General features: G+C 49.2%; 1 protein-coding gene across 6 annotated transcripts; it reads right to left on the minus strand.

Annotated features, from left to right (window-relative positions):
- Window positions 1-46: 46 nt before the first annotated feature.
- ATAT1 (alpha tubulin acetyltransferase 1) lies at window positions 47-12,082 on the minus strand. Of its 6 annotated transcripts, XM_032648497.1 has the most exons (13): window positions 11,956-12,082; window positions 11,422-11,482; window positions 11,217-11,308; window positions 11,036-11,096; window positions 10,799-10,912; window positions 10,510-10,611; window positions 6,029-6,074; window positions 5,841-5,909; window positions 4,180-4,251; window positions 3,767-4,010; window positions 902-981; window positions 768-810; window positions 47-417 (listed from the first exon to the last, which is right to left on the minus strand). In XM_032648497.1, the coding sequence occupies exons 1-13, from the start codon at window positions 12,060-12,062 to the stop codon at window positions 243-245; spliced, it is 1,266 nt and encodes a 421-aa protein (XP_032504388.1). In that variant the 5' UTR covers window positions 12,063-12,082; the 3' UTR covers window positions 47-242. The 6 variants fall into 6 exon arrangements, with proteins under 6 accessions (XP_032504388.1, XP_032504386.1, XP_032504387.1 ...); XM_032648495.1 differs by lacking the exon at window positions 768-810 and having other exon boundaries at window positions 60-417; window positions 11,956-12,081; XM_032648499.1 differs by lacking the exon at window positions 5,841-5,909 and having other exon boundaries at window positions 62-417; window positions 11,956-12,081.
- Window positions 12,083-12,223: the final 141 nt, after the last annotated feature.

Here is a 12,223-nt window from a genome sequence, read left to right on the forward strand (position 1 = left end):
GGCGCGCGAAGAGTGACGGGTGGGATTGAAATAATGACAATCGCGGTTTTCAGTACCTCTCGTGATAAAAATAAATACTTTATTGCTGTGGTTAAAAATAAGATACAAATGACTTGGCACTTATAATAAAGCCTGTCGAATGAATGAATGAATGAATACATCCATTGTGAGGGCGGGCTTTGGCTAGGTCCTGTGTGAGAGAGAAATAATACTGACTTTGAAGGTGTGAGAGGGGGCTGCGGTCACCAAGGCCTGGTGCTGCGACGTTCCTGCAAGTTTCGAATGAACCTAGCGTTGAACATATCCCCACCCATTGTCCAGGACTGGGCTGGTGGAGCCTGGGCCTGTGGAGGAACTGTGTGCATGGGTTCCTGCCGAGACCCATGCTGTGACAAGACCTGCTCCTCACTGGCAGACCTAGTAGGTGGGAGATGGAGAGTGGGTTACAGGGGTACTAAAGGGAGAATTAAAATCACAGCTTCTTAAAGGGCTGACTGGCTCTTGTGTAGAGGATGTATGATGGGGTATGAGGCTGGAACCATTAGTGCTATGTCCAAACCTGAAACCCCTCAGAGACTGCCAAAGGGAAGCACTCGAGTCGAACCTATGGGGAAAGAGGCTTGTAGGGTGTTAGGTGGAAGGCTTTGTGGGAGGAGCTGGTGTCCAGTTCAGAGAGTGAGATTTAGGAGGAGGAAGTAGCTGAGAGTGATGTTAGGAAAGGAGTCAGAGGTGGTGCGAGGCTGGTAGGGGAGGGGGTCAGACCTCACCTATTCTCTGTTTCCTGCTCCCCCTGCTTCAGTTCTTGGTTGCCTGTGGGAATACCAGGCATGTGCATGGGAAGGCTGGAGTAGGTAGTGAATATGGCCTACTTGATTTGCGGATAAGGAGATGAATAACTTACCTGTATTGGGGGATGAGGAATTCAACCGCCCATGGCGGCTATAGCTGCAGCTTTGGGCTACCAGCCCTGGGGGAGTCCTGCTGTAGAAGAAATGTGAGATGATGGGGAAAAGGCTACAGGATGAAAGATGAGTGGGTATGGAGGAATCAGGAGAATAATAAAAGGAACAGCACAGGAACAGAGAGAGAGGGGTAGTTATCATTCCTATGGGATTTTAATCAAGTTGTGCCCCAGAAAAGGGAAGGGAGCTCATTTTATACCCCAAGGTTTTCTGAAGCAGTCCTGACTTGCTGCTTTATTACTCCTAGTTGAGGTAATGTGTTAAAAGTAAGGCCAAATGTGCTCCAAACCATGTCATAAAAACAAATTCAGGGGAATTCCGTGGCGGTCCAGTGGTTAGGACTCCATGCTTCCACTGCAGGGAGCACAGGTTCAATCCCTGGTTGGGGCCTGGTCGGGGAACTAAGATCCCACAAGCCGCGTGGTTCGGCCAAACACACACACACACACACAACCAGATTCACATATACGCAAAAAAATATTTTTTTGTTGGACAAGGTGCCCTGATGTTTGGTTTGGAAAACATGATTACCTTAATTTTAGGATACTTCAGCCAGAGGGAAATAGGGAGTGGTAAGGCTGAATTAGGAAAAGGACTGTCTTGAGAAAGAGATCCAAGGGTTTAGTGAGGGAGAGGCCAGGAAACTAGCGGGAAGAGGAATTCAGGAAACAATTAGGGGACTATTATCAGGAGGCAATTAGTGGATCCCAGAGATGTTAGTAAATCTTAACATCTCAGCAAGGGCTGGCCTGGGGTAAAGGGTAGAAGTGACTAGGGAGAGCTAGAGGTTTCTGGAGAGAATGGAGGAGTAGATATAGAAGGCTACACAGAGGGATCCAGCGACTACATGAGAGGAGACAATCCGCAGAAGATCCCACAATGAAGATGGGGACAGGCAGACACCAGATCCTGCAAGGGGAGCTCTAAGGCTCCTTGCTGGAAGATCTGCAGATCTCACAGGTGAGGGAGAGAGGGGGAGAGATCCTGAGATCCCAGGAAAATAAGGGGTGACGCACAAACGAGGCTGAGACCTTAAGGTTTGTTTGGTGTTTTTTTTTTTTTCTTTTGTAGTTTTTATCATTGAAAATGTCCATTTAAAAAACACAAAAGAATTCACACTTTATTCAGACAACACTGAGAGGGAGAAGAAAAAGGAATGAGTCAGAAGAGAGGGAGATCCTGCTCCCAAGGATTTCGGGAATACAGTAGGGGTATCAACTAGCACACATCCAGAGGGTAGGGAGGGGGAAGGATGTTCTATACCCTGGGTATGGAGCAGGGAAGAAGGTTCTTGCTATGGAGGAAAGAAGAAAGGAAGGCCAGAGGAGGAGTTCCCCCATCATCTCAAGACAATCTCACAAGACAGGAATCTATCAGCATCTAGCGACCGGGGAGGGATGGCTGCGAGAGGGTATTCCAGGAGCTAATAGAGCCTTGAGACTCAGGCTTAGCTTCTGAAACTTGGCTAAGAGTGATCCTAGGGTGCTTGCTGGGATCTACTGCCAAGAAACAAACTCCCTCACAGAACCTGGACCCAGGGGAAGTGGTGGTGTCTGTAGAAGTGTGGCGAGTCTGGAGCCTCAAAGCAGACATCAGCTCGGGGGTCCCCTGACAGATACACATACACACAACATGTGGAAATTAAGAGTTTGGCAATGTTGAGTGGATCCCTTGGGGAGCTGGTAAGTCCCTGTCCTACCTGACTGGACTGCTTTGAAGCAGAGCTCACTCACTGGCTGGCGTCAGCAGGCTGATAGGGTAGCTGTGGTCGGTAGCACGAAGCAGTATTAGAGCTACCAGGAGACAGTGTAGTGGGACTATAAGATTCATTCCATGGACAAGACTCTTTAAAAGGTTTCCCTGGTAGAGGAGGCCCTTGGACCTTCCATGGTGTTCTAGAATCTGACTGCAAGCAAGACTATGCTTCTCTGGATAATTAGTAGGAGCTGCCCGACCAAGAAGTCTGGCAGCAAATGGGCTGTCTGTGGGAGAGTGTTCAGAGCCCGAGTTAGGAGAGAGCGGGTGCTTTCTATGGTAAGAAAAGCTACAAAGCATTAGGCCATCTGGGACCCTGACAACCCAGTTGTCCAAGAAAGGGGAAGAGGGAATCCTATGGGCTCTGTCAGGTTCCCCTGGATGCTGGGGGATACAATGGAAGATCCGGTCTGGGGTTCTCAGGGAGGGAGTCTCTGCCCTTGCCAGGTCTCCCAGGGAGGGGAGAGGCTTAGCTGTCTGTCAGTATCGACTCTCATCAGAGCGGGGAAGGGAGCTGTGGAAGGATGTTATGGACAGGAGGAGGGGAGAGGGGAAATGGAGGGGAGAGAAAAACAGAAAGAGAAGTCAGAGGTGAAGAGAAAGCTGGGGAGAGAAAAAAAGGAGAGGCCCACTCTCTGCCTGCCGGGATGGGCTCCTGCCACACAAGGCACTGACCCAGGGCTGGTGGCTCCCCAAACTGTGTCAGAGATCCTGCCCCTTCCCAGCAAATGTTAAACCATGATTTCCCCAATCTTAGAGGCTCAGTCACCCACCCAACGGATCTGTGTTCTTCCTGTGCTTCCTCCCAGCTCTCCCTTAAACTAGACTCCCTAGACTCTACATAAAGTCCTATTCTGCTCCTTCACTGTAATTTATTTCCAGACCACTCCCATAAATATTTTCCAATATATTCTTCTTGAAAGGTTTCAGGACTCTCCAGTCTTCCTGTCCTATTGCTTCATGTCTCTGATGGATTTACACTGCCCTCTGCCATTTCTAACACCCTGTCCGACAGTCTTGACACTCCCTAACCCTCCAGCTCCTATTACCTGGTGCGGCGACGCTGGGCCGGGCTGCCGCCTGGGTCAGTAGCAAGCAGAAGGCGGGCGGTGGGGTGCGGGGGGCAGAGGCGCAGGGAACGCAGCAGCTCCTGCTCTGGCACGAAGGGGCGGAGGGGACCCCGTTCTGGCGAGTTTCCCAGGCTGCTGGAGCGTGGGGGTGGGTGGGCTGGAGGTGTAGCACGGCGAGGGGCCCTGTTCAAGGGCCAGGGAGGCTCCACAGCTACCTTCAGAACTGGGGAGAGGGAGAAAAAAGAGCAAGACAGAGAAGAAAAAGGAAAGGGAAGAGAGTCATGACAGCAAAGATTAGAGTAGAAAAAAGAGAAATCAGAGCCTTTAGAGAGAACAAATCTTTCCCCTGGGTTAAGGCCCCCCCAGGCCCAGACCCCCTACCCCAGTCTTACATTCTCGGTCACTAGAGGAGTATGGCTTTATGTCTCCCTCTGCTCTCTTGGGTGGCAGCTTCCTTGCTGGAGCTGGCAGTGGAGAGGACACAGGCAAGGTAAGCATTAGGAGGCATACTGTGCACCCCTTCACTACCCCCACAACCCCAAACCTCTGATCCCTGACACCACAGTTCCTCCGGGGAAAGGAGACTTCAGCTCCACCGCAGAAGCAGCTCTGTGGCACTGCCATCACACCAAAAGGGAATTCGGGGGGAAGGCTGGAGCATTTTGAGGAGAGCCAGAAGGAGTAGGCTGAATGCAGAGTTGGGGGGAAAGATCTGGGGGAGACTGTGGGGCCTGGGAGACGCAAGAGAAGGGCAGCCAAGGGAGGCGAGCTCTTACTGTCAGTGGGCGCTGTCAGGCCCCCCTGGGATTCTGGGGCAGTGGAATGGTCCCAGCTGGGCCACCGAGGACCCCAGGTCCCTCTAGATGAGACGGACAAAGCCCTTGGTTAATCAGGAATTGCTTTGGAGAGGTCAGGGGAGGCTGGGGTGGGGCAAAACCTCCCCTTCCGGAGCAAAGATAGAAAGAGATTTACGTTTTATAAGGGGAAAAAAAGGATGAGGTAAAAACACAGACACCTGGAAAGGAGTCACCAGACAGAGTAAATGGGAGGCTAACGGACTGTCCCAGCCCTGTCTCCAGCCTCCTCGCTTCTCCACTTGCCCCTCCCTTTCCCTCTCGAGAGGTTCCTTCTCCATCACACGTGGCAAATGAGAGACTGCCCAGCGGATCCACTTAAACTTTAGGGTCCCTCCCGTGTGGACCTGGTCCTCACCGTCCTTGTTGGCTCTCTCTCCCTCACAGCTTTGGTCAGCAGGAGCTAGATGGGGGAAGCCTTAGAAAGCAGAGCCGGTCACGGATCTGAACTGCCTCTCCGTGCCTGACATTGGTGGATGCTAATCACTGTTGAGAGATTGCTGTCTGGGTGGTGGTTACTCTGTTTCCTGGCCACCGAGGAGGTGAGAGAGCTAGCTACAGAGCCAGCTCCTTCAGCAAAGGGCCCTTCTGTGCAAATGCGCACAGCACGGCCAGCAGAAGGCTGTGCCCCTCGGCCTTGAGAAGGAGGAAGGGGTGGGGCTCAGCCTGGCAGGGAGCATGTGTGTGGATGAGGATGGAATGTGGAACCTGGGCAGCATTTCAGTACCTCCTAGGTATGGTTTCTCCAGATCAATTTCATTATTTGGTTGGAAATGTTACAAATTCTGAGTGTTATCTTCTAAAACTGGTATTTAAGCTCTGGACCATTCATGTCACTATTCAGTGACTGGAAATGGAAGGGCTGACTGCACTTGCCTGTCCCTCACTGGCTGACAGAAGCCTGAGGAGTTTACGAAGGAACATGACTCTGGCCTATTTTGATGGGCCCGAAGCAGCAAGAGGCTCCATCACTGTCAACTGTCAAACAGGCTTCCGATGAGCTTGCTTAGTTGAAAGTCTTGCCAAATATAAATACACTGAGCTCCCATGAGGGCAGAGGACATGGGTAATGTCTGCTGGGGACTTGGGCTGCTTTAGAATGCTCCCAAACTGCCCACAGATTGCACTGAGTTCCCAGTGGCCTCCAGAGTGACTAGCCATCACAGCACTACAGATCCACCCATTCAATGCAGCTTTACCAGCGGGCATAGGATCGACCGCAGCAGCACAAGAGTGTCGAGTTGCCCTCAGAGAGGTAGCAGGGGGCCCTGTGAGGAAGGAAGCGGTGGTGCCCCTCAGTGCGGGGTCCCGTGGGACCAAGAATCCACCTCCTTCCTTCCCCTCACCCCAACTGCTTGACCAACACACACAAGGTGAGAAAACTTACGATGCTGATGGGCAAAGAATCCTTCGAAGATCACGAAGTTGTTCACCTGTAAGATGAAACAAGCGAAATATATTTGTCCATTCAGCCACTCAGCACATACTTGCGTATAGAACCCTGTGCTAGAAAAACCACAGTGGGAGGAATGAAAGCCAGCCTTCTTGTCCTTGTTGACAGACTTAGTCAAAATCTCAGACCCTGACAAGCTAATCCTAAAGTTGAATTGCAGAGGACCTCGAATAGCCAAAATAATCTTCAAGATTAACAAAGGAATAACAAATTTGGGGAGGATTCATACTTCCTGATTTCAAAACTTACTACAAAGCTACAGTAATCAAAATAGTGTGGTAGAGGCACAGGACAGACATAGAGACCAATGGAATGAATAGAGTTCAGAAACAAACCCATGTGTCTATGGTCAATTGATTTTCAATAGAGGTGCCAAGACCATTCAATAGGGAAAGTATAACTTCTTCAACAACTGGTGTTTGGATAACTGAGTATCTACATGCAAGATAATTAATTTGGACCAAAAAATAGCTAAAAATGGATCAAACAGCTAAATGTAAGAGCTAACACTGTGAAACTCTTAGAAGGAAACATTGAGGAAAATCTTGATGACTTTGGACATGGTTTCTTAAATATGACACCAAAAGCATAAGCAACAAAAGGAAAAAATAAATTACACTTCATCAAAAGTAAGAACTTTTGTGTGTCAAAAGACACTATCAAGAAAATGAAAAGCGGGGCTTCCCTGGTGGCGCAGTGGTTGAGAGTCCGCCTGCGGGTGCAGGGGACAGGGGTTCGTGCCCTGGTCCGGGAGGATCCCACATGCCACGGAGCAACTAAGCCCATGCGCCACAACTACTGGGCCTGCGCTCTAGAGCCCACAAGCCACAACTACTGAGCCCGTGTGCCACAACTACTGAAGCTTGCGTGCCTAGAGCCCATGTTCCACAACAAGAGAAGCCACCGCAATGAGAAGCCTGCGCACCGCAATGAAGAGTAGCCCCGCTCACCGCAACTAGAGAAAGCCGCATGAAGCAACAAAGACCCAGTGCAACCAAAAATAATAATTAATTTTTATAAAAAGGGCAAAGACTTGAATAAACATTTCTCCAAAGAAGATATACAAATGGGCAATAAGCACTTGAAAAGATGCTCAACATCATTAGTCATTAGGGAAATGCAAATCAAAACACAAAGAGATACAACTTCACAACCATTATTATGGCTATTATAAAAAGAACAAAGAAAAATAAATTTTGGTGAGGATGTCAAGATACCAGAGCTACCACACATTGCTGATGGAGATGTAAAATGTTGCAGTCATTGTGGAAAAACCGTTTCTCACTTCCTCAAAGAGTTAAACACAGGATTACCATATGACCCAGCAATTCTACTCTTAGGTATATACCCAGGAAAACTGGAAATATATGTGCTTGGAGACATGGCTTGCCCAAAGTCTAGTAGCTACAAGTGGCAGAACTGGGTTTCAAGTCCCAGACTCCTGATTCTAGTTGAGGCATTTCAGCCAGGAATACAGTGTAGTCATTAGAGGGGGCTATGGGTTCAAATTCAAGCTCTACCATTTATTAGCTGTGCAAACTTGGTCAAGTCACTAATCTGTATAAACCCAAAATGGGGTCAATAATGGCAACTACCTCAAAGAAATGTACAAGGATCAACAGAGATAATGCATGTAGATACCACACAGAGCTCATGAAACATCAGTTGTTATTGGGTTGGCCAAAAAGTTCGTTCGGGTTTTCCAGACGGATGTTACAGAAAAACTGGAACGAACTTTTTGGCCAACCCAATATTATTTACACTCTATACTGCCCTGCTCTTACATGTTACCTGGGTAATGCATTTGATGCTGGATACTGTGTTTCTTCCGTTGCTCTCTGCTGCCTCTTAATGGAAAAATGATGTTCTACTCTGGGAGCACAGTCTAAGGAGATCCTGTCTATCTCCTGCTGTAATGTCTACCAACCCACCCACCCTCATCCTTCCCCAACAAGCATATGCCCAGCACTCCAGCCAAACAAAACTGCTTGCAGTGCCCTGAAAGGTAGATTAATATCTCTCTGACTCTGCTCGTGCTGGTTCCTACATGAAAAGCACCTTAGCCTGCCCACTTCTGTCCACCTGACGAACACCTTTCAAGATTAAGTCAAGCCTAACTCACTTTATGCCCCCTCTGTAAGCACACCAATTAATCACGTTACAAGGGATTAACTATCCGTGCTCCTACCCAAGGCTCGCTTGTCAACCCAATCCCAAGCCCACTCAACGACACTGCTTCAGCAATTCTTCCCACTTTCTCTGACATCAGATTTTCTTTCTGAGTCATTCTTATGCTGTTCATTTTTATGCAACTGAAAAGAATCAACCCTCCCTTGATCCATATCCCCCTCTAGCTCTTGCTCTATTTCTGTTCACATTAAAGCAGCATTTAAAAGAGTGGCCTATTCTTGCTGCCTCCAGTTCTGAGCTTCTCAATCTCCTAAAGCCACTCCATCCAGGCTTCCACCCACGAGTGTGCTGAAACCGCTTGTCAGGAACACCAGTGGCTTCAGGCAGCTAAATCCAATGGTCACTTCCCAGACCTCTTCTTACCTCACTGATCAGTAGCATTTGACTCAGTAAGCCATTCCTGCCTTTTGCAAACACTTTCTTCACTGGCCTTGCAGGTCACTTTACTTCTAAGTTTGCATCTACTTCACCAGTCACTCCTCAGCTGCATTTGCTGCTTCTTCTCCTTCCTGACTTTCCAAGAGTGCCCAAGGACTCAAGTGCTTGGACCACTTCTTTATAGATACTCACTCCACGGCGGTTTCATCCTGTCTCACTGCTTTCAGTACCCTACGTGTGGTGAAAACTCTCCACCCCGAACCTCTTCTCTGAACTCCAGGGAAGTAACCAACCTGGACTCATCACGGACATCTCCAATTAACATATTCAATATGGACTCCTACTATTTTTCCCCAAAGCTGCTCCACCTTCCATCAGTTAATGCAATGCCATCCTTCCAAGTGCTCAGGCCAACAACTTTGGGATCACCCTTAACTCCCTCTTTTTTTTCACAGTCTATCAAGAAAAATTATTTGCTTTAACTTCAAGATACCTAAAATCTGACCACTCCTTACCATCTTCTACTGCTACCATTTTAGACTGAGCCACCACCATTTTCCAGCAGGATTGTTGCTTCCTAACTTGCTTGTACCCTCACTCCTCTACTACCTATTCTTAACAGGCAAAGTGCTCTGGTTTAAAGTAAGCCACATCATATTCTCCCTCTGTTCAAAGCCCTCTGATGGCTCTCCTTTTCTCATTTAAAGGCCAAAGTCTTTGCAATAGCCTATAGAGTCCTAAATGTCTTTCCTCCCCCAATTACTGCTCTGATCTCATCTACCACACTCCCCCCTCACTCATGCTGCTCTAGGCACACCAGCCAATTTTCCAGGCACACTCCCACCTCATGGCCTTTGCACTAGCCATTCCCTTTGCCTGGGATGCTCCCCCTCCAGATATTACTTAGCTGACAGTCTCACCTCTTTAAGTTATTGCTCAAGTGACACTTTCTCAGTGAGGCCTTTCCTGCTTATCCCATTTAAACCTGCAATCCCACACACTCCCATCCTCACATGGCACTCCCAAGCCTTCTTACTTGCTCTCGTTTTCCTAGAGCACTTATCATCAATCATAGTATATACTTATTACGTTTGTGTCTCCCCACGTAGAATATAAGCTCCGTGAGAACAGAGACTTTTATCTGTTTCATTGAATAAAGTCTTTCTAGAGCCCAGAACAGTGCCAGGTACTCTAATATGTATATGTTGAACGAATGGACAGCATTAGCACCATTATATTGCATCTACTTATAAACAAACCACCTTCCCCAAAATAGACCACATTTCCCTGAGGACAGGGAATGCGTATTATTCTGAGCCCTTACTAAATCTTGATAGACTAGGTAATGGTCTATGTGAAAACAAGGAGATGAAAATGAGCTGATTATGTTTGGGGCATAAACATATTATTGGGTGTACACAACAGCCCATGATGAAGAATTAAAATAGATGAGAGGGCTTCCCTGGTGGCGCAGTGGTTGAGAGTCCACCTGCCGATGCAGGGGACGCGGGTTCGTGCCCCGGTCCGGGAAGATCCCACATGCCGCGGAACGGCTGGGCCCATGAGCCATGGCCGCTGAGCCTGTGCGTCCGGAGCCTGTGCTCCGCAACGGGATAGGCCACAACAGTGAGAGGCCCGCATACCACACACACACAAAAAAGGTGAGAGTGAAATAGCTGCAGGATGAGAGATGGTACCCTGCCCCCCCAGAACTTACCTGTATAAAATAAGTCCTATATAATAGGGAATAAGGAGTACATGGAAAGTGCCACTTGTTTGCCACAAAAAAAAAAAAAAAAAAATTCAGTGGGAATGCTCAGTGGGGTCTACTCTCTGAAACCTCTAACCTGTGGGACTGTGGTCTCCAGGCTGTAGTGTTTATTCAGGAACTTCAGCAGCTTCTGTGAGGGTCGGTCAATAGCCAGTTGATGTGGTTCAACTCGCTCCTTCTGCAGGCAATAGGAGACTCAGGGTAGGAGCAGGCATGGGGAAAGCAGGCCAATAGGAACCCAGTCACCTGGGAAGGATATGGGAACATGGGGGGTGGGAGGGTGGGAGGCAGGGCCTCTGGAAGGACTCAGGACAAGGGGCCTTTGATCTCCATTTTGGATGAACTGGTGAAGAGATAAGTAATACCTGCAACATATACTGGAAGAGTTCTCGTCCATGGCCATGGCGTTGAAGTGACTCATGGATGTAAAAGTCCAAGATGCAAAGTGGTTCTACCTCATTGTGAGCCTCACGGTCATCCTAAGAGGTAAAAGAACAACAAAGATCTTCTAGGACCCAGGCAGCATTGCCACCTTCCAATCTCCAGCACTTCTGTTCTCAGGAGCCAAGGTACATGAACTTTCAGTTTCCAATGACACTCACCAGTACAAAGAGTTTCTTATATCCAACTTTAAGGAAGCCAACAATGGCTCCTTTTCCAGCCCTGTAGGTTGGGGAAAATAACAATAATTAGCAGCTATCTGGAAGAGGCAGAGTCAAAAAAGGGAGAGGGGCTGGGAGAGGGAGGAATTAAGTATAGGGTAGAACGGTATTTGGCACTCACATTCGAGCTGAAGTATCTTTGAGTATATACATAACGTGGCGGTTACTCTGCATCCTTGATGCACTGGTGATGGGAGCAGGAAGATGCTGGGCCTGCCAGGAATTTGAAGACAGACTTTCTACAAGTCCCTTCCACAGGACCCAGGCCTCCCTTACCAACTGTCTCCAGAGAGGCCTCCCTTTACTCCATGTAGACTCCACATTACCTTAGCAGAAGCCTTGCCCAGTTCATCTACAATGGTCATAATTTGCTGCTGCAGATCAACACTACAGAAAGAGAGGAGATCAAGAGTCAGATACTCACTGAATTAGAGGGTCCTGGGCACTCACTCCCTGGGAATCTGGGCGATAACCGCAACCCCAGTTCGGTACTTCAGGCCCTCTGCCTTTACCTTGGAATCTTCCAACCTGATTTCCCACCCCACTCTTCTGGAACCCAAACTTTTGCCACACCTCCTTTCAGTGTGGTACACTCCCTCCTCCCTTGAAGTATTGTGGGGAAGCAGGAAGGGCAGGTCAACCACATCCTTTGGTTGGAACCACGATGGGGCCAAGGGATGAAAGGTGACAGATTCAAGCCCCAATCTACCCCACCAGTTCTAGGATCAAATGTCACCAAAAAGGCGAGCCAGGACATCAAAAGGAGCAGACACTAGTCAGTGAGAAGGGGGCGTGGTGCCTGGACCAGGTTTCGAGAGGAACCGGGAGAGAAGGGCCGTGGGGCAGGTTTGAGATGTCACCGGGCCGGCGTTGTGGTTCCGGGTCGGCGGGCCGGTGGCCGTAGGTGCTGGTCTAGCACCGTGATCCGCTCCGGGAGCAGCGCGTCCACATCGAACGGGAACTCCATGGCCCATTGTGCGCGGCCGGACCCGCCCCGCGCGACGTCACTTCCGCCCCTCCGCCACCGCCCCGCCCACCGCCATCTTCACTTCCCCTGCCGCGCCCCCGGGTCCCTAGGGGGGGGTCGCACCGCCCCCCTCCACCACCACCGCCCCCCACCCACCGCCG

Source organism: Phocoena sinus, chromosome 11 (assembly GCF_008692025.1).
Source record: "Phocoena sinus isolate mPhoSin1 chromosome 11, mPhoSin1.pri, whole genome shotgun sequence".
NCBI lineage: Eukaryota > Metazoa > Chordata > Mammalia > Artiodactyla > Phocoenidae > Phocoena > Phocoena sinus.